The sequence below is a fragment of the Carassius auratus genome, chromosome 34, assembly GCF_003368295.1.
Source record: "Carassius auratus strain Wakin chromosome 34, ASM336829v1, whole genome shotgun sequence".
NCBI lineage: Eukaryota > Metazoa > Chordata > Actinopteri > Cypriniformes > Cyprinidae > Carassius > Carassius auratus.
Genome location: NC_039276.1, coordinates 5,374,310 through 5,401,098, shown reverse-complemented (window position 1 = coordinate 5,401,098; position 26,789 = coordinate 5,374,310). Strand labels below are relative to the sequence as shown.

At 37.2% G+C, this 26,789-nt stretch overlaps 1 protein-coding gene across 50 annotated transcripts in view; it reads right to left on the bottom strand.

The window, feature by feature from the left end:
* The window catches only part of ttn.2 (titin, tandem duplicate 2), a 158,506-nt gene that overhangs the window by 67,739 nt on the left and 63,978 nt on the right, over positions 1-26,789 (bottom strand). For 27 of the 50 annotated variants that reach the window (XM_026218872.1, XM_026218873.1, XM_026218878.1 and 24 more), the window contains 55 exons: positions 26,591-26,650; positions 25,956-26,030; positions 25,783-25,860; positions 25,214-25,258; positions 23,240-24,874; positions 22,737-22,781; positions 22,165-22,563; positions 21,780-22,049; positions 21,422-21,697; positions 21,191-21,330; positions 20,982-21,108; positions 20,630-20,896; positions 20,255-20,521; positions 19,808-20,071; positions 19,578-19,717; positions 19,365-19,491; positions 18,845-19,111; positions 18,474-18,740; positions 18,107-18,373; positions 17,852-17,991; positions 17,340-17,466; positions 16,383-16,525; positions 14,919-15,042; positions 14,325-14,591; positions 14,124-14,221; positions 13,790-13,958; positions 13,427-13,693; positions 13,044-13,310; positions 12,682-12,960; positions 10,509-10,917; positions 10,302-10,426; positions 9,902-10,168; positions 9,536-9,805; positions 9,151-9,450; positions 8,766-9,068; positions 8,492-8,679; positions 7,602-7,716; positions 7,222-7,506; positions 6,982-7,133; positions 6,741-6,888; positions 6,467-6,644; positions 6,257-6,378; positions 5,891-6,178; positions 5,199-5,495; positions 4,918-5,104; positions 4,716-4,831; positions 4,321-4,620; positions 3,479-3,778; positions 3,273-3,378; positions 2,710-2,906; positions 1,943-2,254; positions 1,572-1,850; positions 1,127-1,426; positions 737-1,039; positions 90-626 (listed from right to left, as the gene is read on the bottom strand). In XM_026218872.1, coding sequence (XP_026074657.1) covers positions 90-626; positions 737-1,039; positions 1,127-1,426; positions 1,572-1,850; positions 1,943-2,254; positions 2,710-2,906; positions 3,273-3,378; positions 3,479-3,778; positions 4,321-4,620; positions 4,716-4,831; positions 4,918-5,104; positions 5,199-5,495; positions 5,891-6,178; positions 6,257-6,378; positions 6,467-6,644; positions 6,741-6,888; positions 6,982-7,133; positions 7,222-7,506; positions 7,602-7,716; positions 8,492-8,679; positions 8,766-9,068; positions 9,151-9,450; positions 9,536-9,805; positions 9,902-10,168; positions 10,302-10,426; positions 10,509-10,917; positions 12,682-12,960; positions 13,044-13,310; positions 13,427-13,693; positions 13,790-13,958; positions 14,124-14,221; positions 14,325-14,591; positions 14,919-15,042; positions 16,383-16,525; positions 17,340-17,466; positions 17,852-17,991; positions 18,107-18,373; positions 18,474-18,740; positions 18,845-19,111; positions 19,365-19,491; positions 19,578-19,717; positions 19,808-20,071; positions 20,255-20,521; positions 20,630-20,896; positions 20,982-21,108; positions 21,191-21,330; positions 21,422-21,697; positions 21,780-22,049; positions 22,165-22,563; positions 22,737-22,781; positions 23,240-24,874; positions 25,214-25,258; positions 25,783-25,860; positions 25,956-26,030; positions 26,591-26,650 — 13,281 coding nt within the window. The remainder of the gene's footprint in view (positions 1-89; positions 627-736; positions 1,040-1,126; positions 1,427-1,571; positions 1,851-1,942; positions 2,255-2,709; positions 2,907-3,272; positions 3,379-3,478; positions 3,779-4,320; positions 4,621-4,715; positions 4,832-4,917; positions 5,105-5,198; positions 5,496-5,890; positions 6,179-6,256; positions 6,379-6,466; positions 6,645-6,740; positions 6,889-6,981; positions 7,134-7,221; positions 7,507-7,601; positions 7,717-8,491; positions 8,680-8,765; positions 9,069-9,150; positions 9,451-9,535; positions 9,806-9,901; positions 10,169-10,301; positions 10,427-10,508; positions 10,918-12,681; positions 12,961-13,043; positions 13,311-13,426; positions 13,694-13,789; positions 13,959-14,123; positions 14,222-14,324; positions 14,592-14,918; positions 15,043-16,382; positions 16,526-17,339; positions 17,467-17,851; positions 17,992-18,106; positions 18,374-18,473; positions 18,741-18,844; positions 19,112-19,364; positions 19,492-19,577; positions 19,718-19,807; positions 20,072-20,254; positions 20,522-20,629; positions 20,897-20,981; positions 21,109-21,190; positions 21,331-21,421; positions 21,698-21,779; positions 22,050-22,164; positions 22,564-22,736; positions 22,782-23,239; positions 24,875-25,213; positions 25,259-25,782; positions 25,861-25,955; positions 26,031-26,590; positions 26,651-26,789) is intronic. The other 23 variants (XM_026218877.1, XM_026218895.1, XM_026218902.1 and 20 more) reach the window with 6 other exon arrangements.

Below are 26,789 nucleotides of genomic sequence, written 5' to 3'. Positions count from 1 at the left end.
TTAAAATTCTATTCTTCTTTTTTTTTATTCAAGGTGGGAAAGGGGTAATATGTATGTGTTGATGTCACATTGAAGAGTTTTATACTCACCAAGGACATTGACTTCACAGGAGGCAGAGGCAACACCATGATCATTTTCCACTTTTATGGTGAAAACACCATGATCGCCTCTGATAGTATCTTTTACAATAATGAAGGATTCACCCTTCCTCTTGGATTCAATGGTAAGCCGTTCATTTAAGCTTGGGTGGTATGCTTCTTCAGGCTCCTCAGGTTCCTCCACCTCCTTTTCTTTTACTTTCTCCTTTTCCGTGTCCTCCTCCTTCTTTGCCTCTTTGTCTTCCTCCTTCTTTTCTGCATCTGCCTCTTTCTTTTCTGCATCAGCCTCTTTCTTTTCTGCATCAGCCTCCTTCTTTTCCTCCTTTTCTTTTTCTTTCTCCTTCTTCTTCTTTATGGGCCTTTCTGGTCTCTTCTTCAGTGGTTCTGGCCAAATGGTTGAATTGTTCTTCATCCATGTAATTTGAGGGTAAGGGAATCCAGAGATATTGGCATCCAATCGGATCTCCTCACCTCGTTTTACATTCAAGCCTGATTGTAGACTACCGCTAAGGAATACCTTTGGACGATCTGAAAGCAGAAAAATGCTTACATATACAGTACCAATAACTTGCTTCAGAGGGACTTCACATCTGATGAAAATCTATGATTTGACAATTAACAAAAGATTAAGTTCATACCAATTGCATCTGTGGCTTTGATCAAAGGTGTGCTGCGTGAAGGATCACTGATACCAGCTGCATTTTCAGCACGTACACGGAACTGATATTGTTTTCCTTGCGTCAACCCCTTAACAGTATAGGACACCACTGGCACAAGGAAGTCATTGCATCTCTGATAGTTCTCTTCCCCTTTCATCATCTTCTCAAGAATGTAACCCATAATTTTGCTTCCACCATCATACATGGGAGGCTTCCAAGTAAGGGTCACACTCTCAGAAGTTGGGTTGTGTGTTTCCACATCGACGGGTGGGTCAGGACGTTCTGTATTTGAAATACAAAAGGTTGTTAAAAATATTATGCAAAATGAAAGTTTTCATATAAATGCTTTCAATGAATGTCACTACTTACGCTTCTGATCTTCAGCAATTACAGGGTTGCGAAGCTCAATGAATTCACCACCACCAATCTTGTTGACAGCTCTGACACGGAAGTAATACTCTCCATTTTGAATGAGATCCTTAACGGGCCAGCTAACTTTGTTTTCTCCAGACATTACATTCACATAGGTTCTCCTGCCTGCTTCTCTGCGTTGTAGGACATAGTGGAGAATAGGACTACCTCCATCATAGTCTGGAAGATCCCAGGACACCTTGCAGGTGCTCTTGGTAATCTCACTAGCAACAATTTCTTTACATGGCCCGGGAAGACCTATCATTTGTAAAAAGCACAGTAAAACCAAAGAAAATGCATTAGTTTAAAATGTAAAAGTGCATTTTCATTATTATGTTTGCCTCAGTTGTTAAAAGCTGAAATATTCCAATAAAGCAGTTGATAATGGAACTCAAAAACATACCTATAACTTTAACATTGATTGTTCCACTAGTTGAACCATTGCTGTTCTCCAAGGTAACTTTGTACTGGCCAGCATCAGCGTGTAAGCAGCTTGGAATTTCCAGATGGCATGATGTGTATTCAGCTCTGAAGAAAGTTCTGTCATCAGTTTTCATTTCATTTCCATCTTTGTGCCATGTAATCTTAGGTGATGGCACAGCCTTAAATGGAATTGGGAGGTGCATCTTTTCACCCTCTACAACAACAAGATCCTTGGTCTGGAAGTCAAGGGTTGGGCTACCTGCAATGATATGAGTCACAGGGCAATCAACCTTAAATCATAATGGCAACAAATGTATTTATAATTTTACAAAAACAAAAAAAATAGCTTACAGTCAGAATCTTTGGCATATACATTCTCAGAAATGTCAGAGGGCTCACTGGCACCAAGAGAATTGACAGCACGGACTCTGAAGGTATACTGCTTCTCAGGAACAATGCCCTCTTCATCCCCTGCCCTGTATTTGAGCTCTTTGACAGGACGAGAGTTGACTCTCATCCACTTCTCGGTTCCAGTCTCACAGAGCTCAATATGGTAGCCAATAATGGGACTTCCTCCATTATTTTCTGGTGCCTTCCAAGCAATACAAATATGATCTCTGGCTGCCTCAGTGACATGCAGTTCCTGAGGGGGTGATGGTGGGCCTGTCAAGAAAAGAAATGGTTCCATTTATGATGCTTATTATGAATTACATCTTAAATCCCTGAAACAGATATTAAACACGGATGTTCTATTTTTTTTCCCCTTAATGTTGGAGGTCCAAGAGACATGGTTATTTTTCAGAATTTTTGTTTATTATTTTCAATTTATCTTAATATGTTTCTTGGACCTTATCAAAACCAACTGGGCAAAATTATTGAAGATGTATCTTTCTGTTTAATCACAAAGTATATATGCACTTGTGCAGTAATATTCCTATTTCATATTTGAGTACATTTGAAACTTGTTTTAAGGTTGATAGATAGATAGATAGATAGATAGATAGATAGATAGATAGATAGATAGATAGATAGATAGATAGATAGATAGATAGATAGATAGATAGATAGATAGATAGATAGATAGATAGATAGATAGATAGATAGATAGATTTTTATACCTGTTGGGTCCTCAATGATCACAATATCCGTGGGTTCACTTGGGTGACCAACTCCAGCCTCGTTCTCAGCAGAGACTTGGAACTGCACTTCAGTGCCCTCAATTACATCAGTCACTCTGTAATGGCAGTCAGGACCTGAAGTCTTTGCTGATTTCACCCAGCGGGTACCAAGTTTCTCCTTCTTCTCAACGACATATCTAGGAAAGAGATATTATCCAATGAATAATAAAATGGATGAACAATGCTGAAATAAAATATGAAAATATGATGAAAAGTTACAAAACTTAAATGAAAATAGAAATGTTGTCTTGGCAACTAAATGTAATTAAACAAGTTTGTAATACTAAAATTACTAAAAACAAAATTGACAGCACATAAAAAAAAATTAAACTTACAAAATAATAGAATTTCTAAAACTCAAAATGAAGCAATATACAAGAAATATGAAAATAAAAAGCTAAATAAAAATGAATACTTTTAATAGTATAATGTATTAATAATACTAAAGTAACACTGCCTGGGTCCACATTTCACCAACTGCTACAAAGGCCATATGCAAGTACCTCAAGACAGGTCTTCCACCATCATTCTTAGGTGCTTCCCATTTCAGGTCAACATGAGTCTTGGAGATACCAGTAATGGTCAGATTATATGGAGGTCCAGGGGTACCTGTGAAGAAGAAAAGCAGGCGAGAGACAAATTTAACACTAAATATAAAACAAAACAATCAAAAGAAAGAAACAATCAATAAGAAGGACTAAGAACGTACTAAAAGTATCTTTGGCGAGAACAGAGTCTACAAGTTCACAAAATTCACTGGGTCCCACAGCATTCTCTGCAGCAACACGGAAAACATAGAGAGACCCCTCATTCAGTGGGGTGACAGTGTACTTCAGCTCTTTCACAGTGGTGTCCACAGCCTGCCAGCCCTTGCGTCTGACATCTCTCTTCTCAATAATGTAGTTTGTGATTGGAGAGCCACCATCTCTTTCAGGTGCTGTCCATTTCAAATCAGCGCTGTTCCTGCTAGTAGAAACTACTTCAAGCCATCTTGGAGGTGATGGAGGATCTAAAGGAGGAGGACCATCATTAGGAAATGTTGTATACAGAATTACTATATGCACTTGAATATTTAAATGTTACAGCAATGGTTAACTCTAAAATTAAAATGATGTCACCATTTTCTCATCTTCAGTTTTTTACAAACCTGTATGAATGTTCATATGACCACAAAAGAATAATATCAAGAACATCCTGGCCATTATTTTCAACATAATGAAAGTGAATAGCAATTTCAGCTGTCAAGTTTCACAATAACAGTAACAAAGAACAGACAAAAATATTGAAAATCCAACCAAAATCTTAGCCTGTTCACACAATACTTTATTTCTGAATTCAGAAGACTACTGTATGCATTGCATGGACTAATCAGGGATACATACGTTTGTGTCATTTTTAATCTTGAAAATCCTTGTTTATTATAACTGCATTGAGAAAAGCAACCAACTACATTAATCAGAATTTATTCTTTTTCGTCATACTGAAAATGGAAAGTCATATAGGTTTGGAACAACATGAGGATGAAAAAAATGATGAAAAAGTGTGACTTACTGAGTCTCTCCTTGCAGAGCACTGGATCACTTGGTTCACTAGGTTCACTCTCGCCGGCTGCATTGACAGCTCTGACACGGAATGAGTACTCTTGCTTCTCCATCAATCCTTTCAGGAAGTACTCAAGAGAGGGGATACCATCAGCTACACGAACCCACTCGTCAGTTCCACTCTTAAGGAGTTCAATGATGTAAGACTCAATCTTTGCACCACCGTCATGTTCAGGTTTTGTCCATTGTAGGAAGGCAGTTGTTTTGGCCACATCCTTAACAGTGGGCTTACCAGGGGCCCATGGGGGATCTGAAAGAAATCACATAAGTTTCATCCAGCATGCTCTCTCCAAATAAAATAGGTGAAATGGGCAAATCAGGATATTTATAAAACATTAATCCTACCTATTGGATCTTTAATCAAAAGCTGGTCTGTCTCTTTGCTTGGTTTGCCAGGTCCAGCAAGATTCTCTGCCAAAACACGGAACTTATACTTCTTTCTTGTTGGCAGTCCTTTTACCCTGGAAGCAAATTTGTATTTTAGACGTTGTATTTTAGAAAAATTACGAAACAACAATGGCAAACTAGAGCTAATTTACATCCCTACCTATAGTTTGTGTCCGTGACAGGCAGCTTGTTGCATCTGATCCATTTGTCGTGCTCAGGCTCATATCTCTCAACCCAATATCCAGTAATAGGACTTCCACCATCATCATCAGGCTCATACCAAGACAGAGTTACTGCATCCTTAACAATATCAGATGGCTCCAATTTGTATGGAGGGCCAGGAGTATCTAGGATAGGGTTAACATATATATAATGATTTCTAATGCAGGTGAAATGATAGTCATTTTGTTTGAATCTTTGAAACAGTATTAAATAACATACCAAAGGGGTATCTGGCAGTTATTGGGGCATGTTCTGCTGGGGAACCCACTCCAAACTGATTTTCAGCATAGACCCTAAAGACATATTCCTTGAAAGCCACAAGTTTGGTGGCCCTGTAGGTGGTCTGCTTCACAGTGGAGGACAACTTGTACCAGATTTCACTGTCTACAGCCCTCCTCTCAATAATGTAGTTGGTCACTTTTGAGCCACCATCATCTCTTGGAGGATTCCAGGCTAACAAGCAGGACTCACTGGTGATTTCAGAGATATCAAAGGCAGCTGGAGGACCAGGTTTATCTATGTGAAGTTAGCAAAGTTAGAAAATTAGTATCAACTAAAAACTAACTGCAACAGAAAAAAAATGCCTTAATGTAAATTTTTATTTTAGATTTAAATGTTTAATTTTTGTAAAAGAAGTGGTTAAATATATACATAATTTATGTATATTTATATGTAAAATTGACATATAATTGAAACAAAATGCAAGAAATAAGCAATTCAAGATATATTGTAATATTCTGTAATACACAATATATTCTCTGAAAAAAAGCATTACTGTTTTAAACATTAATGGTTGTCTTGTTTAGGGTTGTTAAGATATCTGTATTGCAAATAAGCTCCCCTATGATTTTGCAGGGTGTATCAACTTAGAAAAAAAGAAAGAAAGAAAAAAGAAAAGTCTGTCAAACAACCTAGAATGTTGACATCAACTGTTGCAGTTGCACGGCCACTGCTGTTGACTGCCTCAATGATGTATGTAGCGGTGTCATCTCTATTGGTCTTCGCAATGGACACAGTTGAGTGGCCAGGCTTGGTATCAATTGAGATTCTATCATCTGGCTTCAGGACTAGGTCAGCCTTGGTCCATTTGACTTTAGGCTCTGGTTTGCCTGTGATGTCAGCAGGAAGTTCAATCTTTGTTCCAGCCTTAGCAGTGAGGCCAGCCAGCAGTTTTGCATCAAGCTGAATCTCTGGAGGCTCTGTGAAAGTAAATCAAATAAACATTAAACATAAACTCTTAATGTCTCTGAATGTCAAATCATAATCTAATAAAGTACCTTTAGGATCAACGGCCAAAATCTCATCTGTCGCCTTGCAAGGCTTACTGGCACCCAGTTTGTTCAAAGCCCTCACACGATAAGCATACCACTGTCCTTCAGTGAGACCAGTCACTTCAAACCTGTTTGTAAAATTTATTTAGTTTAACATATGCATGTAAGCAATTTAATTCAGTTTGAAGAGTAATTCATCTGAAAATGATAACTTACTTAAGATCAGGAACTGGGTCTCCACATGGTTCCCACTTGTCAGTGCCACGTTGACATTTGTCAACAATATAGCCCTTAATTGGAGTTCCACCATCCCACTTGGGAGGTTCCCATGACAAGAAGATCTTGCTAGCAGACTTGTCTCTCCATTTAAGATTTTCTGGTGGGTCTGGTATAGCTGTAAATAACACACATGCACACACGAGAAATTATAAATGATTTGATATTGCAAATATTTAACACTGACTAATCTATCATTAGTATTAACACGCACTTGCAGGTGAAGACACGTTCACTGGGTCATCAATGTAGGCGGGCTCTCCAGGGCCACATTTGTTGCAGGCAATAACTCTGAACAAGTACTCCTTGCCCTCAACAACATCTGTGACTGTATATTCCTGGTCCTGCAAACCTGCCATCACCTAAAATCACATAAACACAGTGAAAGGGATCACTGTAGGTTCACAGTACCATTCAATGAAATTAATGGTCAAATGTATTAGGAATATTTATACCTTCACCCAGGTCTTTCTGGAAACCTCACGCTTTTCAACCTGATAGCCTGTGATCGGACTGCCTCCATCATGTTCAGGTGACTCCCACATCAAGTGAACATGCTTTCTGGTCACTTCTGCAACCTTTAAGTCTTTGGGTGCACTTGGAGAGGCTTGAATGAAGAGTAAAATAAAGTATAACACTTAACTTTTGAACTGTAAATTGATGTATATATATTTATAATAAAATTATGTGCATACCAATGACATTAACTTCAATCTCTCCTGAGACACTGGTCACATCATTTTCCAATGTCAAGGAGTATGTGCCTTTGTCAGGGCGCACACTTGGGGTTACAATGAGCTCGGTGAAGGTCGACTTTGTAACCATGGACACACGGTCACCAGCTGTAAGTGCATTTTCACCAAATGTCCACTTTGCTGTGGGCACTGGGTACCCAGTGATAGGGACACGAATTGTAAGAGGATTAGGGACAATAACCTCTAGACCATCCTTAAATGCACTCAGGTCGAGAGTAGGTGCAACTGTGACAAGAGAAGCGCATCATGTGTTAAACAATTTCCAAAGATTTAGATATATCAAATATTATGTAGGCTGCAATGGTACGAAGATCACTTACAGTGGGGATCATCTGCCAACACGGGCCCAACAATATTTGAGGGGTCAGACTGGCCGGCTGCATTCTCAGCAAGCACTCTATAGCTGTATTTTGTTCCAAATTTCAGGCCTGAAATCTGTGGAATGGATGTCAACATAAGCATCACAAAACAATACTAATACACACTATAACAGGAAGCAAACTAAAGTCAGTTCACTCGGCAACCAAGTTCACAATGCTTCTGGGCAGCTAGGCATAAAAGACCAAATCCTATTTACTTGAATTGGAAAATTACCATCTCAAAATCTGCTTGCCTAACTCTTGCCTAGCATCAAAATCTATGCTTAAATAGCCTATAATGCAGGTTGAAAAAGCAAGTGCATTACTAAGTGCATATCTCTATGGAAAACAGAGAATCTAATAGCAGCTGCAGGGTCACAATAACTACTCATTAATTTAAAAAGCAGGGCTTATTCCACCATACAGTACATTGCAGTTACTCCCATTTATAGTAATATGAGTGAACCATCTTTGTGTATATATATATATATATATATATATATATATATATATATATATATATATACATACATACACACACACATATACGTTTGTTTTTTGTGAAAAGTGGGGACATCCCATAGGCGTAATGGTTTTTATACTGTACAAACTGTATATTCTATGTCCCTACACCAACCCTACACCTAACCCTCACAGGAAACTTTCTGATTTTTACTTTCTCAAAAAAAAAAAACTCATTCTGTATGATTTATAAGCATTTTGAAAAATGGGGACATGGGTTATGTCCTCATAAGTCACCCTCTCCTTGTAATACCTGTGTCATACCCATGTCATTATACAGAGTTGTGTACAAAAACAAGGGCACACACACAGTCTTTGGCAAAAATTACCCTGTAGACCAGGTCCTGCCAAAGCCTGGCATTGCATCTGAGCCACTTGTCTGTGCCTTCTTCACATCTCTCAATGATGTAGCCAGTGATTGGTGTGCCTCCATTTTTTAAGGGAGTCTCCCATGTCAACAGACAGGAGTCCTTTGTCTGTTCAGAGTGTGTCAAATTCAGTGGAGGGCTCGGCCTCTCTGTGGATCAAAACATTACGATGCTTTTATTAGGTATTAATGCATTTATGTATGCTAAAATGAATGATATATGGGATTTTACAAACCAATAGGGTCCATGATCTTCACTGGATTAGTGGCCGCACTTGGTTTGCCAATTCCAGCCTTGTTCTCAGCCTTAACACGGAAGATGTATTCTTTGTTCTCAATAACATCATTAATAATAGCTGAGCGTTCATGTGGTTTGGTCACCATGGCTGGAGACCAGCTCACAGAAGTTCTATCACGGAGCTCAATAATGTATGATGTGATCTCTGATCCACCATCGAACAGTGGTGGTTCCCAGGAGACTGTGGCACCAAACTTGTTGACATTTCCAACAATAACATTCTGTGGTGGATCAGGAACATCTGGAGTGTATAAAATAAAATAAAAACAATTAGAATCACCTATTAGTGTGTACAAATTGACTTTCAGATTTTCCTGACTTACCAAACTTATTCTTAGCTTGAACAGCTTTATCGGTCTCAACATTGGGCCCACTTCCGATGCGGTTACGTGCACAGACACGGAACAGGTACTTGGAGTCTTTCTGCAAGCCAGTTACACAGTACTCTGTGCTATCGGCACAGTCAGTGGCCATGGTCCAGGTCTTACGTTTGATATCACGTCTTTCAACAACATAAGCCAAGATCTTGCTGCCACCATCACTCTCTGGCTCTTCCCATGCAATGCTGACCTCACCATCAGCAGTGTCAACAACTTGAAGGTTCTTCACAGGCCCAGGAACATCTGTGAAAGGAGCAAAATTTGTAAGCAACAATATAATCCTAGAATATTTACTGAAACAAACTGATAAACAATGAATATAACTAACCAATAACTTTTAGGTTTATAAAAGCCTCTCCTTTTCCATGTTTGTTTTGGATGAGGATTTTATAGCGACCTTCCTCTGACTTCTTTGGGTCCTTCAGCCTATATTCTGTCCTGTCAACAGAAGTGTTAACATTGTCTTTTGGAAGACTGATGTCATCATAGAACCACTCAGCCTCAGCATGCGGGTAAGCATTGTAAGGGACTGCCATAACAAATGGCTTTCCAGCATCTGTCACCAGGTCTTGATCCAAGGTTTTAATTGTTGGCATGGCTGTGGAGAAACACCAAGGTATTGTAAACGTATTCAATTTGATTGTGTTTGGTTTTAAAACATTGAATATATACAGTATTTATAAATTCATCTTACCAGCAAGCTCAAGCTTGGCTCTGGCATCTTTGTCCTTGGCAATGACTCTGTACTCGCCTTGATCACGTGGTCTGATTTCACACACTTGAAGCCTGTGAATCTTACCCTCGCTCATCATCTGGTACTTATCACCTTGAACAACGGTCATGTTGTTCCTCAGCCATTTGACCTCAACTCTGTCTTTATTGAGCTCAACTTCAAACACAACATCTGAGCCTGGGGGCTCAAACACATCTGTGGGTGGTCTGACAATCTCCACAGGGGTCTCTAAAGAGGTGACAAAGTCATAAAGACCCATTACGTTTCTATTCATTTCCATTACTTTTCTACACCTGGAGATTACATTTATTAAAATTCCCTGATATTTCTAGGTTGTTAATGGACAATGAAACAAACTTACCCTCAACAAAAAGGCGGGCTCTTGTTCTCTTGTCATCCACTCCACAGGAATATTCACACTCATCATCTGGTCTGCACTCTTTTATACGCAGTCTACATGTTTTGCCATCTCTCTCAAATTGGTATCTTAAAAATTAAAAATGCATATTAAACATACTCAAAACCAACATAACCCTTGACAAAAACCCTTTAGAATAACTAATCTTACCTGGGTCCTTCTCTGATCTCCCTGCCATCTCTGTACCATTTGATTTCGGCCTTCTCTTTGGACAGTTCACATGTGAACTCAGCATCCTCAAACTCAGTGATGGTTTGGTCACTGAGCTGAGCGGTGAAGTCAGCGGGTGCCTCACTGATGATCAGTTCTGCTGTGGCCTTATCAGCACCAGCAACTACACTATATTCACCCTCATCTGCAAGACTGCAGTCTTTAATGGTCAGAGTGTGCTTGTCCTTGTCCACACGATACAGAATTCTCTTGCTGAGAGTGATTTCCTGACCTGCCTTCATCCACTGTACTGTTACATTTGGTCTGTTCACCTTGCATGTGAAGCTGACAATCTTTTTCTCCTGTGTGTCAACATCCTCAGGGGGAACAATGATTCGAAGATCTTCCTCTGTGGAAATTAAGGTTTATGATAAGTTAACTAGGTATGTATTTTCTGAAACCGAGCCTAAGTCTCAAATCCATTTTGTTAAAAATAAGTTAGTAGTTTAAACTCTCCTGCAGGAAATTCATGTCATATTATTATAAATATATGACAATATTTAATTCTGTATTTTATATTTAAATTGTATTTATTATTTTATAAAAATGTTTTAATATTTTTTTAAATATAAAGTATGTGAGCTTCACTCACAAATTCACTCTATAATATTATTATTATTATTATTATTATTATTATTATACATTTTACTTAATTTTTGTGAACTGTAACACAATAACAAACAAACAAAACTTTTTCATGGGTACAAACAAAAATATTTTTCCAAAGTATAACACAAAGAGTGAAAGACATTTCGGTCAACCAACAATATAAGCAAATGTTTGCAAGCATGTATACATAAATATCTGTAAATATAAACATAAGGCTTATTTCCATAGGCGTCACTGTATAATCTTTCTCTTTTTTTTCATTTACTGCTAAACTAATTCAAGATGGTACACTAAATCCCTACTCAATAGGGAATTCATGTTCATTTTTATGACAGATGGTTCACGAGAGATTCCATTTTATATAAACAGTGTCTGTGAGAAATATATATATACATTCTTGCAATAATTACATTAAAAGCATATCAGCAGTGTTAATTCTGGCAAGCATTTTTTTATTTCGTCTTAGTCTTGAGACACAAATGCTTTATAGTCCGTCACATTTTAGTCATTTGAGTCTTTCATAGTTTTAGTCAACAAAAAGTCATTGGATTTTTGTCACCTTTTAGAGTTAGCCAAACCATAGTTACCTAAATTTATTTTGGTAGCTATTTTATATGTAGTTTTCAAATTAAAATAATCATTAATTCTTTTTTCTTTAGACCAAATCAATCAAGCTTATGAGAAATTTAAATCAAGGACTGAATTTGGAAAATCTTAAATTAATTATGACAATTAAAATTTTTGGGTGAACTATCCCTTAAACAGAAGTCAAAAACGAGCAGCTTATAAAAATATATAATGTTATATACTGTATATATGTTCACTTAATCCATAACCTACTGTATTTACGTGAGATACTCTAAACGATAAATATTTGTGTGTAGGGATGCATCAATACGATACTCGGGATTGATATCGGCTCCGATCCAGGCATTTTCTGTGGATCGGGTATCGGACAGACGAGACCGATCCAAATCCGATATTGTGCGCATACTATTCTGTGTTATTGTTGAGCCACACGGAAGGAACAAAAACATTATAAAGCACCAAAACGTTTTCAAAAACATATTTCAAGTGATCTGAAGCTGTTCCATAGTTCAATGGGAGGTACAGATTAATATTGAAGTCATTAAATTCAGATTCACATAAACTCTTCTCTCCGCTGCGGCTGTCTGTCATCCTCTATTCAGTGTTCAAAAAGCGTGTTGTATTCAGTTACAGTCAAAACAATGAAACTCTCTTCAAAAGCGCACAGTAACTGCGGTTTAAAACTGTTCAAAGTAAAGGCTCATTAAATTAATGCACAGATTTAACAGACTACGTATCAATATCTATACTGACTAGACATGCCCAGTCCAGTCTCGTCCAGTTACCAAAAACGCGGCATACATTTCATCATAATTTCAACATCAGATATTATTTTTAGCTCATCAACATCTCATCAATATTTTTCGTTGTCGTCTTCTTTTACGAAATTAACACTGCATATCAGCATGCGTCATACCTTGCACAGTAATGTTGGCAGAGCTCTTTGCGTGTTCACCACGTTGGTTGGTCAGTGTAATGGTGTAGTTGGCCTCATCTGATTTTTGAGTGTCTTTGATCCTCAGAGAGAATACATTGTCCTTCTGAACCATGATGAACTTGCTACTTTCAAATAAAGTCTCATTATTCTTCAGCCATTTGGCTTTGGCCCCCTCAGTGTTAACTTCACAATTGAGGACAGTCTCTTGTCCTTCATTTGCCTTTATGTCTCTTAGAGGAGTGATAATCCTCAGCTTTTCTGTAAAAAGATAATTTTCATGTTTATATTCATGTTTATATCATAACTTTTCAAAAATATACACAAAAACATACTATACATACCAAGAACAGTCAGATCAGCTGAGGCTCTGGTGGTCCCAATGAGGACTACAAAGCCACCTTCATCCTTGAGTTCACAATTTTTGACAACAAGAACTCTCTTTTTGCCCTCAGAAATTATATCGTATTTGTCATCTGATTGAAGTTCCTTATCTCCTTTGAGCCATTTCACTTCATATGTGTCTTTCGAGACAGAGCACACAAATTGTGCCTTTTCACCTTCAACCACCTCCTGGCTTTGAGGCCTTGCAATGAACTCAGCAGCAAGTTCTAAAGTGGAAAGAAACAGTTACAATATTAGATCAATCACAAGCATGGAGCAAGTTTATATAAACAAGGTATGAAGTAAGGTGTGAAGTAAAATTTGAAAGGCAAGACAGTCTCACCATTAATCCTTAGGTTCCCTGTGGTTTGTGAGGTGGGCAGTTTGCAGTGGTACTCTCCAGCATCATCCATACGGAGGCCCTTAATTATTAGGATTCTCTTTTTGCCATCTGTAATATGCTCATATCTACCAACTTCAGGCAACTCTTGGTCACCCTTGTACCATGTAACCTCTGCACTGGGCTTGGAGACTTCACAAATCAGTTTAACACTGTCCGTTTCAGTGCCTTCAACATTAGCCAAGTTCTTTGTGAATCTAGTCTCCTCCTCTGTGGTCAGAAAAAGTCATGCAAATCAGAATACTGTTCAAAGCAAGTGGTTGAAATCTAAAAATTAACAGACTAAAAATTAACAGAACAATTTACCAATGACAGTCAGCATTCCAGAGGTTTTGGAAGTCCTGGCATCGCATTCATATTCTGCTTCATCATCAAAGACAGACTTGCTTATGATGAGAATACGTTTTACTCCTTCAGAAATGATCTCATATTTCTTGCCTTTTCTGATTTCATTACCATCTTTGAACCAGCGAACCTATTCAAAGGGAACAATGAAATATATACTGATAAATAAACTCAGTGATCATTTTCAAAAAGTCAGACAACTGCACATATCTAATGTCTAACATCTAACCTATGAATTATATAGATATAAATTTAAACGTCAATTTAAAAAAAATTAACTGAATGGTAAACAAACCTTAGCACTTTCACGAGACACTTCACATTCAAATCTGGCAGATTCCTTCTCTTTGACCTCAACATCATGGAGTGGCTTTGAGAACTCAACATGTGGAGCTGAAGATCAAAAGGCAATCATATTTAGTCTTTTATTTTTATTTTTTTATTGCAAGTACTATTTCAATTCTAAGCTTTAGACTTTTCCTTCTGATTGACTTACGTTCAACATTTAAGAAGGCTGAAGTCTTGAACTGTTTAGCATCACAGGTATATGTCTTTGAGTCATCAAGTGTGCAGTCATGGATAAGAAGTTTTCTTTTACAGCCATCAGCAACCATGTCATACTTCTTGGTTTTGCGAATTTCTTGTCCATCTCTAAACCACCTGACCTCAGCTTTCTCTTTGGAGACTTCACACTCTAGTTCAGCGGTGGCTTCTTCTTCTACAGTCTGGTCCTCAAGAGGTTTGGTGAATTCAACTGGAGGTTCTGTGCAACAAATGTATTTGTTTTATTGCAATTCACTTTTTAACAATATAATAATTTCCTATGAAGACAGACAATTTTTTTTTTAAGTAAATAAATCTAGTAAATAAAACTTTCTTAACACAGACATTTAAAGTTTTTTATGTTTTTGACAATCACCCAAGCTCCAATAAGAGCACAAATAATTACAGCAGAGTACCAATACAATTACAACACTAGAATGGTTGATATTCTCACCTCAATGTGAACATGATTTAGGCTGATTAATTTTATGAGGGATGGTTGTTAGCAATTAAATTATATCTGTATTTGGGAACAGATGGCACCCACCATTTACAATGAGTTGAGCCTGTGTCACGAAGTCCTTTGCAGTGAGTTTTACTTCTCCAGCCTCTGTCAGTTTCACATCCCTAAGGGTCAGCGTGTGAGTTCTGCCCTCTGAACGGTGCACCACCTGTGTAAATCAAACCAATTGATAAATCAAGCACACTTGCCATGTCAAGGGTGGGGGAGGCTATTTACTGCCCCTCTGCAACAGTCATCAACAGCTGAGCACTAGGAACTGTTCTCATTTTCACACCTCTGCTTTTTCTGTCCCAACAAGTGCCCTGGAAGTCAGTTTAGACTCATTTGGCCTGTGTAGCTTGTGTAACAAATAAAGCTATATGAACTGATTTAAAATTCAGATGTATATGATTTGCTTACAAATCATATTTTCCTTAAATCATAAATCAAAATAAAACTAAATATAAAACAGCATGAAAAAATACAAATTGAACATAGATTTTTTTGTTTTGTTTTAATTTTTCAGTACTATTTCAAAAAATAAATAAATAAATAAATCACTAATGAATGAAAATTTTCATGTTGTTAAATAACATTATAATGTCTTCATATAATAATAATAGTAATAATAATAATCAGTTATAATGCAATAAACAGTATAATGCAGCAAAATAAAGACCTATCTGTCCAAAAATAATCAAACCTGTTAGAATTATGGTTCATTAGTGCTTTTTTCAAATTGTTTTTTTCTAATCTCTGTTTGAAGAATCAAGTTCTCACACAAACATATCAGGAATACAAACAGATCTTGAACTACTGTCATCACCAAAATATGTGGCCTTTTACTAAACCCATTTGCTACACAACACTAATCAAATTTAATAAAAGTATCATGTTAAATACATAAAAACCATGACTGAAGTCCAAACTCGCACTCACTGCAAATTACTATGTATGACAAACACATTTAAATGCTCCTAACAAAATGCATAAATATATGCATGCATACATACATTTCTTAGTGTAAATACAAGCTATGTCTGCAAAAAAAAAGGCCTCTTGCCACCTGCCATTGCACATAGAGTCTTGAAGCAGTTAAAAATAACCAAAGGAACGCTTGCAGAGCAGAATAGCCCTATGTGTTATCTCAAACCCCGGATCAAATGCTCAGCTGGTATCCTGATCCCCAGGTCCTTATATGAGGAAAGCATTTAACTGACAGATGTAAAGAACTAGCATGCTACATGTAGAAAACAGCTAAATAGGTGTTTTGCAGTTGTTAAATAATCCAAACGTGTAATCCTAGATGTTAAAAAAGTTTCCCACAATTGATCTTCCTGTACTGCTATTCCATTAGCAGTGTATTAATGAAATAGTCAGAGTTATCATTCACAGTGATCATCTAAATTCATTAATGATTCAATTAGTGTACCAACAGTTTACTCTTCATACATTTCACAGAAACCATAACTGCCATTTGAATTCATACGGGACAATATGCAAACTTACTCTGTCACTTGGTTCCAGCTTTGTACCCCCTAGGAACCATTCCACAGGTATGCCCTCATAAGACAGTTCGCAGTCAAAGGTTGCTGTCTCTCCCGCTGTCACTGTTACATCCTTGAGAGGCCTCAGGAGGCCTATCACTCGTGCTTTGGATTCAGGAGAAGACATTGTTAGTCACCTCCAAGTTCCGAGAGACACCGGTAAACCTTTAACTACAAATTCACATAGCGCTTTCCCGCTGACAACAGGCCACTGCTCTGGAGCTCGTAAGCCTCCAGGACAAGTGGGATTCAGCAAGACAGGGACTTGAGTTGGGGGCCTACTTCATTTGCATAATGCGTTTCCTTAAGATGTATATGGTCAGAAAAAAATTTGGAGGTAGGTCTGTTAAGCCTCTGCCAATCACTAACAGAGACTCCCTACATATGGCATGCAGCTTCTAAAATAACCACAACATCTGATTGGCCACTAGCCCACCCCTGTTATGACACCCTGCTAGGAAATCTGTTACTGTCAATCATCCTGCTGGACTTTTCCAGGAAAAGGACAATGTTACTTAAGTGTTACTTAATTTATATACAAATATATATATACATATATTTGTTTGAGGGTTGCATGTCATAATAGTGTCTCTGCTTTTTCTGAAATAAGAATATTAGAAGGCTAAAAAACTAAATTATAAATTGACTGGATGCCAAACCTGTCTCTAATATAATAATCCCTGCCATAATAAATACTTTTCACACCCTGTTATCACTACATGGCATCTGTCAGAATAATTTACAAGCTATTCATAAACTGCAGCGACTTATTTAACTGCCTTTAGATACTGTGTTTCAAAGCAACACATATAATCTGCCTGTGCAACACAATCCTAATTGTTTCTGGTATTTCCAGAGAGATACAATTTATCTGGCTTGTCCAAAATATGCAAGAAGGCATCATATTCATCCTTCTCACCTTTAACTCTGAGCTGAGCACTTGATTTAGCATTAGCAGCACTGAAATCCACACCACCCGCCATATCCATGCGAACATTGTAAAGGATAAGCATGTGCTTGGTGCCTTCCTCCTTAATTTCACAGTCCTAATAAATGAAATGAAAAGTATGACAGAAAATATGAGAACATGTCAGCACAGAGAACAATTCACAGTAATTCTGAAAAACATTGCACAATTTAACACAATAGTAAGCTCTTAAAGGAATAGTTCACTCTAAATGTAACCATTCTAAGCCACAAATGACTTTAGTTTATGACTTTTTAGTTTTTTTAAGTTTTTTTTTTATTATTATCCAAAATTTCTGTTTTTATGTCATGATGACAGAATTAGCATTTATTGTGAACTATTCATTTAATATAATTCTGACTTTTCTTTTTTTTTTTGTAATCTTATTTGAAATTTGATAAACATTAAAAAGTTCAAAAAGCATCTGTAAGTTATATTTGGTGTTTAGGAGCAACATAAATTACCGGTGACTGGTGCAGGGCCTCTCCTTTGAGTTTCCAGTTACCATGAACATCCTCCTCAGAGATTTCTGTCTCAAAGCGAGCAGTCTCTGTCTCTGTGACCTCCACGCTGTACAGTGGACGAACAATCTTAATATCGCGTTCTGCATGGAACAGTAGAGGAGAGGCAAAGTTATACATAGTAATTTTATACATTTTAATCTATTAATCAATATATGGATTCATAAAACAAACATAAAATACATGAAAAATACATACCTTCAATGTTAAGCTTGGCTGTTGTTTTGTCAGAGCCGCAGTCACACACATATTCACCAATGTTGGCCTTCTCTGCCTTCTTCACTGTCAAGATACGTTTCTTTCCATCAGCCTTAATGAGGACGTTCTTAGAGGGAGTGATCTCCTTGCCATCTTTGAACCATTTCACTTGAGCAGATGATTTGCTCACTTCACACTTCAGGACAACCTCATCTTTCTCAACTGCAGTGTAGTCCTGCAACTTGGTAGTAAAGTAAGGTTCTCCCTCTGGTGATAAACAAGAGGAATTTAAGTTGAATTCAATATTTATCAGTACAATTTAGTATTTATCTGTATGATCCTTTGAGAGTGTCTACAAAATACCTACCAAGTACAGTAAGCATTGCCTCACAGGTTTTCCCAAGGGCCTCAGCTTTAATTAGAGAAGTGTCATCAATAGAGACCTCTTTGAAGGACAGAGTATGGGTTTTTCCATCCTCGGACAAGTGTACCACTTTACTTGGATGCAAACGCATGTCATTCTTATACCAGGTGACTTGAACCTTTTCATGAGAGAGTTCAATGCTGAATTCTGCAGTCTCACGCTCTTTAACGGTGACATCTTTAATGGGTCTGACGAACTCAAGACGGATGCCTGGGGAAATATGCAAGCACATGATTTAATCTTGCAGCAGTCGTATTAAAAAGTTTAACAAACAAGCATATTTTAAAATTATGTATTTATTTTCTCCCCCTTACCCTGGATAACAAGCTTGGCAGATGTTCTCTTGTCCTCAGCCTCAAACATATACTTAGCCTCATCCTCATAGGCAGCAGATTTGACCACCAGAATGTATCTTTTGCCCTCTTGAAGTACCTCAAATTTATCATCAGTTTTAATCTCCAGAGTTCCTTTCAACCAACGGAAGCTTTTTGGTTGTCTTGAGATCTCACACTCAAACCTTGCCTCATCTTTCTCATATACATGCACATCAGCCAGAGGTGTTACAAAAGTAATGGGAAGCTCTGCAAAAAACACATAAAGAACATCCCTTTTAAATAACACATAAACAATCCACCAACTCAAATAACATAAGATACTCAATATTCAAAAGATTTAAAACAAATATTTGATATATATTTGAATATATGCATAGAAACTAATTGCTTTAAGATGGTTTCCCCCACATGCGAGGAGTCAGTTATTCTACACTTTCATTCAGATAAGGAACTGGCAAGTCGTCAAAAAGGAGAATCAAACAGTGGCTGCATAAAATACCTTTCACTTTTAGATTAGCAGAACATTTTGCATTGGCACCCTGGAATGAAACCTCTCCAGACTGGGACACTTTACAGTTGTACAAAGTTAAGATGTGCTTAGCGCCATCCTCAATGATTTCAACATCCTGTTGCCACAAAGACAAAAAAACAGTTATGCCATTCATACAAAAGTTACATTTGTCACCGTTTCAAATAGTTTTAGTAGCCTTACAGGTGATGGGGAGAGGACTTCTCCTTGCAGCTTCCACTGACCATGGACATCATCTTCAGAAATTTCCACCTCAAACCGAGCTGTCTCACCATCGAATAGCTCAACACCATACATGGGTCGCACCACTTTGATGTCACGTGCTGAAATTAATTAATAATGGGGTGGGGTTAGGGCAATCTGGGGAAAAAAATCTGCATTTACATTCCATGGGCATAACGTTTATCACTGACCTTCAATGTTCATCGTGGCCGAAGTCTTGTCTGTTCCACAGTCACAAACGTATAATCCTTTGTCTTTTTCTTCAACTTTCTTGATGTTTAAGATTCTTCGCTTGCCCTCAGCTTTCATGGTAACCATCTTGGAGGCTTTAATTTCGGTCTCATTGTGGAACCACTTCACAGGAACATCCTTGCTGAGCTCGCAGTCAAGAGTGACCTCGTCTTTCTCAACTGCTGTGTAATCTTGCAGTTTAACTGTGAAGTAGGCATCTCCCTCTATATTAAAATAAAAAATAATAATAATAATTTTAGCGAATCTATAATGTAGTTTGTGTGATAAAACAGCTTGTATACCAACAAACTGATGTTCACGAGATTACAGATTTCAGGATCACTCATCTTCCCACCACCACTACCACCATCATTATCATCAAAATAATAATAATAATAATAAGTTACCTAGCACCGTCAGGTTTGCTGTTGTTGATAATCCTTTAGCCTCTGCTTTTATTTGGCAAGTATCATCTAGAGTGACATTCTTGATTTCTAATATATGTTTCTTTCCATCAACATGCGTAAGTACAGTTCTGCTTGGATGCAGTTTTGTTTCATTTTTGTACCATGTCAATGGTACATTTTCATGGGACAGTTCAAGCTCAAACCGAGCTGTTTCACCTTCTTTGACAGTTTGATCCGATATCGGTGAGATGAATTTCAGCCGCATACCTATAATGTGTTAGTCCATTGCAAAACCATTTTAGCTTGGTGATTTTATGAACAAAACACATTTTTCAAAGGACCCCATGATGACTGAAACATAGCTTGAAAACTTACCCTCAACTGTCAGTTTGGCTGTTGATGTTTTACCCAACACCTCAACAGAATATTCTCCCTCATCCTCAAATTCACAGTGGTTTATGACCAACATGTGTTTCTTTCCATCATCAATGATATCATATTTTTGGTCTGGTGTTATAATATCAGATCCTCTCAACCACATCACTTTAGGCACATCTTTTGTGATCGTGCATTCAAACTTTGCCTGTTTCTTTTCATGCACAGTAACATCCTTCAATGGGACTGTGAAGTCCATTTCAATTTCTATGGGTGTGAATAACAGTTAATTTAGCTTATATATACTGCTTTTCTTTTTTCACCATGCATTTTCTGCTCATCAACGACATACCTTTGACCATTAGCATAGCAGTAGTTATGGCATTCAAAGCTTGGTATGAGACTTCTCCAGCCTGGTCAAGTTGAACATCTTTCAATGTAAGGAATCTCTTATTTCCTTCAGCTCTGATATCACAAGTCTGGGGATTAAAAATAAATAAATATTTATGTAAAATAGCCTATATAAAATATTTGCATTTTTTCAACTATATACAATCTTACCGGTGATCTTGTTAGAACCTGCCCTCTAAGTTTCCATTCTCCAGGCACATCATCTTCTGAAATTTCAGTATCAAAGTTGGCCTCCCCTTTCTCAACCACCTCCATACTAGCAAGAGGCTTCAAGATCTCAGCTTCACGCTCTTTATTTATGAAAGACAAAAATAATATTTAGGGAAATACTAAAACAACATTTTGCATTAAGGTAAATAATGCTAAGTCTGCCAAACACACCTCCAAGAGTGAGTTTTGCTGCATATCTGCGGCCCTCAACTTCTATGGCATATTCTCCAACATCACCAGGTTGAGCATTCTTGATTGTAAGCGTCATATCTTTTCCAACCTTTTTTACCTCAGTCTTATTTGTAGGGTCAGAGGGAATCTCTTCATCTCCCTTGAACCACTTCCAGTTAGGAGTATCCTTGTACAGTTCGCACTTGAATGTGGCTGTAGCCTTTGGTTTCACATGCTGGTCCCTCAGAGGTTTTGTTAACCAATCTCTGATTATTTCTGCAAAGGTACATATTTTGTTTAGTTATGTTTTGGTAAAGAACTAATATAATTAACCATAAAGATATTTCCATATGCATACCGATGACTTTGACATTGGCTTGTGTCTTGATGTCCTCGCACTCGCAAGTGTAAACACCGGCATCATCATCATTTGCATCTTGGATTGTCACAGAGCGCTGCAATCCAATAACATTGATTTGAATTTTGCCAGCAATTTGCTTGAGCTCTTTTCCGTCCTTCTTCCAGACAACATCTCTGTCTTTGCTCAACTCGCAGGTTAGGTACATTGGCTGTCCCTTAATCACAGACATTTCCTCCTCCAGATTCTTTGTGAACTTCACTGGTAACTCTAAAGAAAAAAAAAGGAAGAACATCTCAATTCATTGAGTGATAATTTTTGAATATATATTTGTATAAGACTAAGCTTGTATATTCACAATTTTTACTCATAATCAATGCACTACCTTCTACAATAAGTTTAGCTGTTGAAGTCTTCTCCTTGTTGCCAAGCTTTGCAACACATGTATACTCCCCAGTGTCTGAAAGCTGTACATCAATGATTTGCAGTTTGCGGTCTTTGCCATCAGATGTGAATTTGTGCTTTGGACTCTCCCTTAGATTGCTTCCATCCTTCATCCAGGTGGTGATGGCAGTAGATGGAGAGATCTGGCACTCAAATACAGCAGATGAGCCAATGGACTCAGCCTCCTGCAACACAATATCTTTGAGTTCCTTCACAAACTTCAAGGGGACGGCTTTGAGCTGGGCACCAAATGGTGATTCTCCTGGAGGCTTATCACCACCAGCACCAGGCTTCAGCCCTCTACCCCTTCCAGCATCACCAGGAGATGGAGTTTGTCTTGCTGTAATGGAAAAAAAAAGAGGTTTAAATGGAACTAGTACCGCTGCAAATAGTAAGCAAATTACATACATATTTATATATTTGTTACTGAGCTTTCATGACTATTGTAAAGTAAACCTTAAAATGGCTTAGGGAGGGGGAAAATCATCAAAATAGTTTAATAAATAAACATACGTCTTAAGCCTCTGCCTCTTCCAGCTTCCTCAGTAGGCTTTCCCTCTGAACAAACAAAAGTCAGTTATTTCCAATTCATAAAAATTGAAAATATATTTGAAGTTAAATTAAAATGTCCAGTACAAATAATAATAATAATAAAAAAGGTAAATATTAAACATGGGAATGAAGAGTCATGAAAATGACAGAATCATGCTGCCAATTAATGAGAAGTTAGATGACAATGACCATTCTTTCCACCAGTGGTTATATTCCATAGATCAATGAAGACACACAAATAAACAACAAACTAGATGAAAAGACATTAAAATACAACACGCATGCCACAATGAAGATTGAAGAAGATGAAGAAGGCGGTAGACAAGATTTAGCAGTTTTATGTGGATGGACATGGATGTAGACATGGAAATTATCTGGGGTGAAAATAAATAACAATAGGGTGATGGATTCCATAGCACGGAAAATGAGGCATTCTTTGGTGTAGTTCACAGCCACCCTCTCACCTCTTCTACCCCCTGGCATCCCAGGAGTCTCAAGTGCACCTTCCTCCAAATACCTTTCTTCAGAGCCTTCCGAGCCATAACTCTCACGAGAAGCAACCTCCCATCCCCATGCTTCTTCTTCATCTTCATATTCTGCTTCAAATTCAACCTCAACCTCTTCTTCTAACAGTTCTTCTTCAAACTGAGTTGACACTTTTCTTAACTCTACAGCTCCAGGAGAGACTTCCTTTATGACTGGAATCTCCTCTTTTTCAGGGATCTGAGGAGTTTCAGATTTGTCCTCCTTGGGTGAAACCTTCTGAGGTGCTTTCTTCAAAATAACAGCTTCAATCGAGTCTTTAGGTGAAACTTTCTTTGGCTTCTTTGCCAAATCCTCACTAGGCTTCCTCTCCACTGATACTGGTTCAGTTGGTTTTGGTTTCTCAACCTTAGGTGAAGGAATCTTTTCAGGCTCTACTGCACTCTTTGCACGCTCAACTGGTTTTAGAACTATGTCTTCTTTCTTTTCAGCCTCTTTGGGTAAAATACCCTTTTTGGTAACTATTGGTTTCTTCTCATCTTCCTTTGGTGTAATCTCCTTCTTTACAGGCGTAACCTTTTTAAGTGGTGCTTTTTTGTCTTCTACTGGTACAATAGTTGGTATCTTCTCAACCTCTTTACCTTTATCTGGAGTTTCTTGACTTTCAACTCTTTTTGGTGTTATACTTGGTTCTGTTTTAATTTCATCTTTTGGTGACCTAGTAAGTGGTGACAACTCAATAGGTTTTCGTTCTTTTGGCTCTGAAACCTCCTTTTCTTTTGGTGATCCAGCTGAAGGTTTCTTCGGAATTGGTTTTAGTTGAACCATCTCAGGCTCCTGGTCTTTAGGTGGAATTTTACCTTTACCTTTAAATAATTTCTCTTTAGGCTCTGCAGGTGCTTCCTCTTTGGGAGGTCTGGTTACAGGTTTAACAGCAACTTCATCAGGCACCTTTTTGTCAGGAACAGAGGGTTCTACTTTTTTCGTGAGGACATCGGGTTCTTTTGGCTTCTCATCCTTTTCAGGTCGTTCTCCTTTCTGAAAAGTAATTGGTTCCCTATTTTTATCAAATGTTATAGGTTCTCTTCCTTTTTCTTCTTTTTTGGTGTCTTTTTCGGTTTCACTTGGCGGTTTTACTGGTTTCTCAAATGGCTTTAATTTGATAGATTCTTGTTCTTTTGTGTCAACAGGTAACTTTTTAACCTTTTTCAGTGCTAAGCCAGGCTCCTCTGGTGTATCTTCTTTTGGAACCTTTCCAATTGGAGTCTTTTTTGCTTTTTCTTCTAATTCGGTTTCTGGTTTCATTTGAGGTGGTGCTTGATCAGGTTCATCAGGCATCTTTTTGTCTACCTCAGGTTGAATTTTCTCAACTCTCTTAGTCACTTCATAAGTCTCAAAATGCATTTCTGCCTCATAACTTTCAGTTATCATAACTTCAGTATGAGCCTCAGCATACACTTTGGGACTCTCTTTATATTCCTCCTCTTGTGGTTTGAGCACTTTCTTCAGTTTGACCATTTCTTGATCTTCGTCTTTATCTTTGGATACTCTTGTAGCTTTCTTTAAGGTGGGAATTTCAAATCTTCCCTCTTCTTGCTTCACTTTAAGAACTTTTCCTTTAGATTTGGAAATGTATGCCATTATAAAGCGAACGATACATAAAAACAACCATAAACAGAACATTTAACACACTGACATACTTTTGCCAGTACAACAAACTATTTCACGACAAAACATAACATGACAAAAGACAAACAAACATTCAATAACAAACAAACTAACGAGATGATACTGACAACATACAATATACTGTATTTCAATACACATAACAAGATTCAAAATTCCGCCCAAAAATTATCATATAGCACAAGTGAAGAGAACATATAATCTGAAATGGTTCTGCCATCTGTAAGAAAAGATTTTTAGTTTTATGAGATTTATTTATTTTTTCTTACCTTTCTTTCCTGGAGCAGGTGCAGAAACTGGTCCCTTTTCACCATCTGATTTAGAAAAGTTGTCACAAAAAGTTAAAAAAACTAGTCACAATAACAGTGTTATGTAGTGCAAGAAATGTGTTGAAATGAAATATTGGAAATGTGCAGAAAAAGCTTTGGGGGCATGTTTTATTTGTAATGTAAATTTGTTTTATATATATATATATATATATATATATATATATATATATATATATATATATATATATATATATATATATTACTGTGTTTTATGAGTAACTGTTTGTAAGTTAAACTGCTGAGAGATAAACAAGAATCTTTTCATTAAGTGGAATGGGGAAGACTGTGAGGATCACTTAATAGCTTGCACATATCGGAAGCACATACAAGACAAAATGACAGACATTACCACACATCTTTCTAAAGTTAAGAAAAAGTTTATGACAAAGATTAAGAAAACACATAATTTACGACCTACCTGTTATTAACATTTTTTTTTCAATAAAGATAATTACCCAAAGATATTTTATAAACAGTGGGAGTATGAAGAAGAGTTTCAGTTTCAGTACCTTCCACTGTTTGGACAATTGGTACTGGTTCTTCCTTTGGAGCAGGCTTTAGTTTCTCTGGTTCTTTAGGTGTAGGTACTTCAAAAGGAATTTCAAAGACAAGATGAGATTTCAAAACTAGACATTCCTTTTCAGCACAGTACACAGATGCAGACTTGTGGTTACCATAATACCTTTTGTTGGAATTATCTTCTCTTCCTTGGGCTTAGGGGTGAGTTTATCTTCAGCTTTCTTATCGACCTCTTTAACTTAAAATAGAGTGTGTTGTTTGACGTCAATTTAAGTTGAAAGATATTGAAGATAACACAATGTAATGAAAGAATAAAATCTTTTAACCCTCTATCGAGGTTAAGAAACACATACACAGATAGTACATGCATGACAAACAATATATTAAATGATACACAGATTATATTTTAAGTAATTATTGGAAGAAAATATGTTTGGAAGATATTTTTTGTGGAAATTTTAATATTAAGAATTCACTCACGTAAACAACAATAATGACATGCTTTGACATAAACAGACTTGACAGAACATGTTTTCAGCACCTTTGAGAGGCTAAACAACACAACATTGTGACAATACTACTTATAAGTTACTTTTTTAAATAAGAGTGGTTCACTAAGCATGAACCTTTAATCATTAAGACTATTTGTTATAATGAAGCTCAACACACAAATGATACAGTACAACATAAAAACATGTTATCAAATGTGCAGTCTGTTAAGGCTCTCTATTGAGGTTAGGATGTGCTAAAGAAACAAGTATTGTAATTAGACAACATATATCACAAGCAAAAAAGTACCTGTGGTCTCTGGCAAAGGTTCTTTCTTTCTTTCAGGTTCCTGAGATGGTTTCTTTTCAACTGTAACATTTTAACATTTTAAGGTGTTATTATGACAGAAGTTATAATGAACAAATAATACAACTTTGTCAACAAGACATGAAATACAACAAGATATACATTAAAGATTTGACTTGACAAAAGCAGGACTTACAACAAA